The sequence below is a fragment of the Sinocyclocheilus grahami genome, unplaced genomic scaffold, assembly GCF_001515645.1.
Source record: "Sinocyclocheilus grahami isolate Dianchi unplaced genomic scaffold, SAMN03320097.WGS_v1.1 scaffold1448.1, whole genome shotgun sequence".
NCBI classification, from domain to species: domain Eukaryota; kingdom Metazoa; phylum Chordata; class Actinopteri; order Cypriniformes; family Cyprinidae; genus Sinocyclocheilus; species Sinocyclocheilus grahami.
In genome coordinates this window covers 72,143-73,349 of record NW_015506627.1, presented here as the reverse complement: position 1 = coordinate 73,349, position 1,207 = coordinate 72,143, and the positions used below count along the sequence as shown (strand labels likewise).

General features: G+C 35.9%; 1 protein-coding gene across 1 annotated transcript in view; it reads left to right on the top strand.

Annotated features, from left to right (window-relative positions):
* Positions 1 to 1,207, top strand: part of LOC107570365 (receptor-type tyrosine-protein phosphatase mu-like) — a 137,725-nt gene that overhangs the window by 135,153 nt on the left and 1,365 nt on the right. Inside the window, exon 29 of the mRNA XM_016256596.1 lies at positions 927 to 1,062. Coding sequence (XP_016112082.1) covers positions 927 to 1,062 — 136 coding nt within the window. The remainder of the gene's footprint in view (positions 1 to 926; positions 1,063 to 1,207) is intronic.

Here is a 1,207-nt window from a genome sequence, read left to right as displayed (position 1 = left end):
ACACTCTCTCTCTCTCTCTCACACACACACACACACACACACTTAAACTCAACTTTTCTACAATGAACACTATGGTTACCATGGTACATTTTCAGAATAATTAGTAATATCAGTGCAGCACACAGACTCCTCACACAATCCCATAATCCTCTCTGATCACAGCAGGAAGCAGATCGATCATCATCTGAAGGGCTTTTATTGACTGCTGTGAGTTTGATGTGATGTGAAGGGAAACACTCCCATCTAGTGGCCAAACACACTCACTGCGCCACAGCGGCATCAGACTTCACATCAAATAAACACATCTGCAGAGTAAAAACAATGTTCACCTCTGTATAAAATGTTTCCATTACTATTATCAGTTAAAAAAAATGAGTTAGATGAGCATGCTTATTTATCGACAAACAAATATACAGTGATTTTTTAAAATAATATTTTTCATTGTTTATTTATTTATTTGTTTTATGATTGTATTTATTTTATGGGTTTATTAAACAAAAAAGGTAACTCTTTACTTGAAGTCTTCATATATAATGCATTATAAAAGTATTTTAATTCATTAATTATGACTTCATAATGCATTCTATGATCTCACAATTAATTATCACCATAGTTATAATACATTATACTTATTGTCTATTCCTTGTTTTGCCTTTAAAAAGTATAATTCAGTAAAACACATGAAAACAACTTCATATGTAACAGAACCTGCAAATATTGTAATGCATTTTAATGACAAGAAAGATATATTGCATTATAACATACATTATGAAATGCTTTATAATGCATTAAAGACGTCAAGCATTGTGTCTCTGCTCGATCACTGAATCTCAGCAGGACCACGAGTCTGTTTATGTGATGATAACAGCGTTTATTATGACTGGGCATCGGTCAGGTCTGAAGCGTGTTGTCTTTGGTCTCGTCAGGAACGGCGGCGGTCGCAGCGGGACGTTTTGTGCCATCAGCATCGTGAGTGAAATGCTGCGGCATCAGCGCTCGGTCGATGTGTTTCACGCCGTCAAAACCCTGCGCAACAACAAGCCCAACATGGTGGATCTGCTGGTACTGACTCACTTATTACAGCTAACTACAACTAAACCACAACAAGAGAACCTTTCTGAAAGACTTTGGTACTTGATTTAAACAACAACAACAAACTTTAAATAAAATAATATAATTTGTGTCCCTGGAGCACAGAAGCAATACA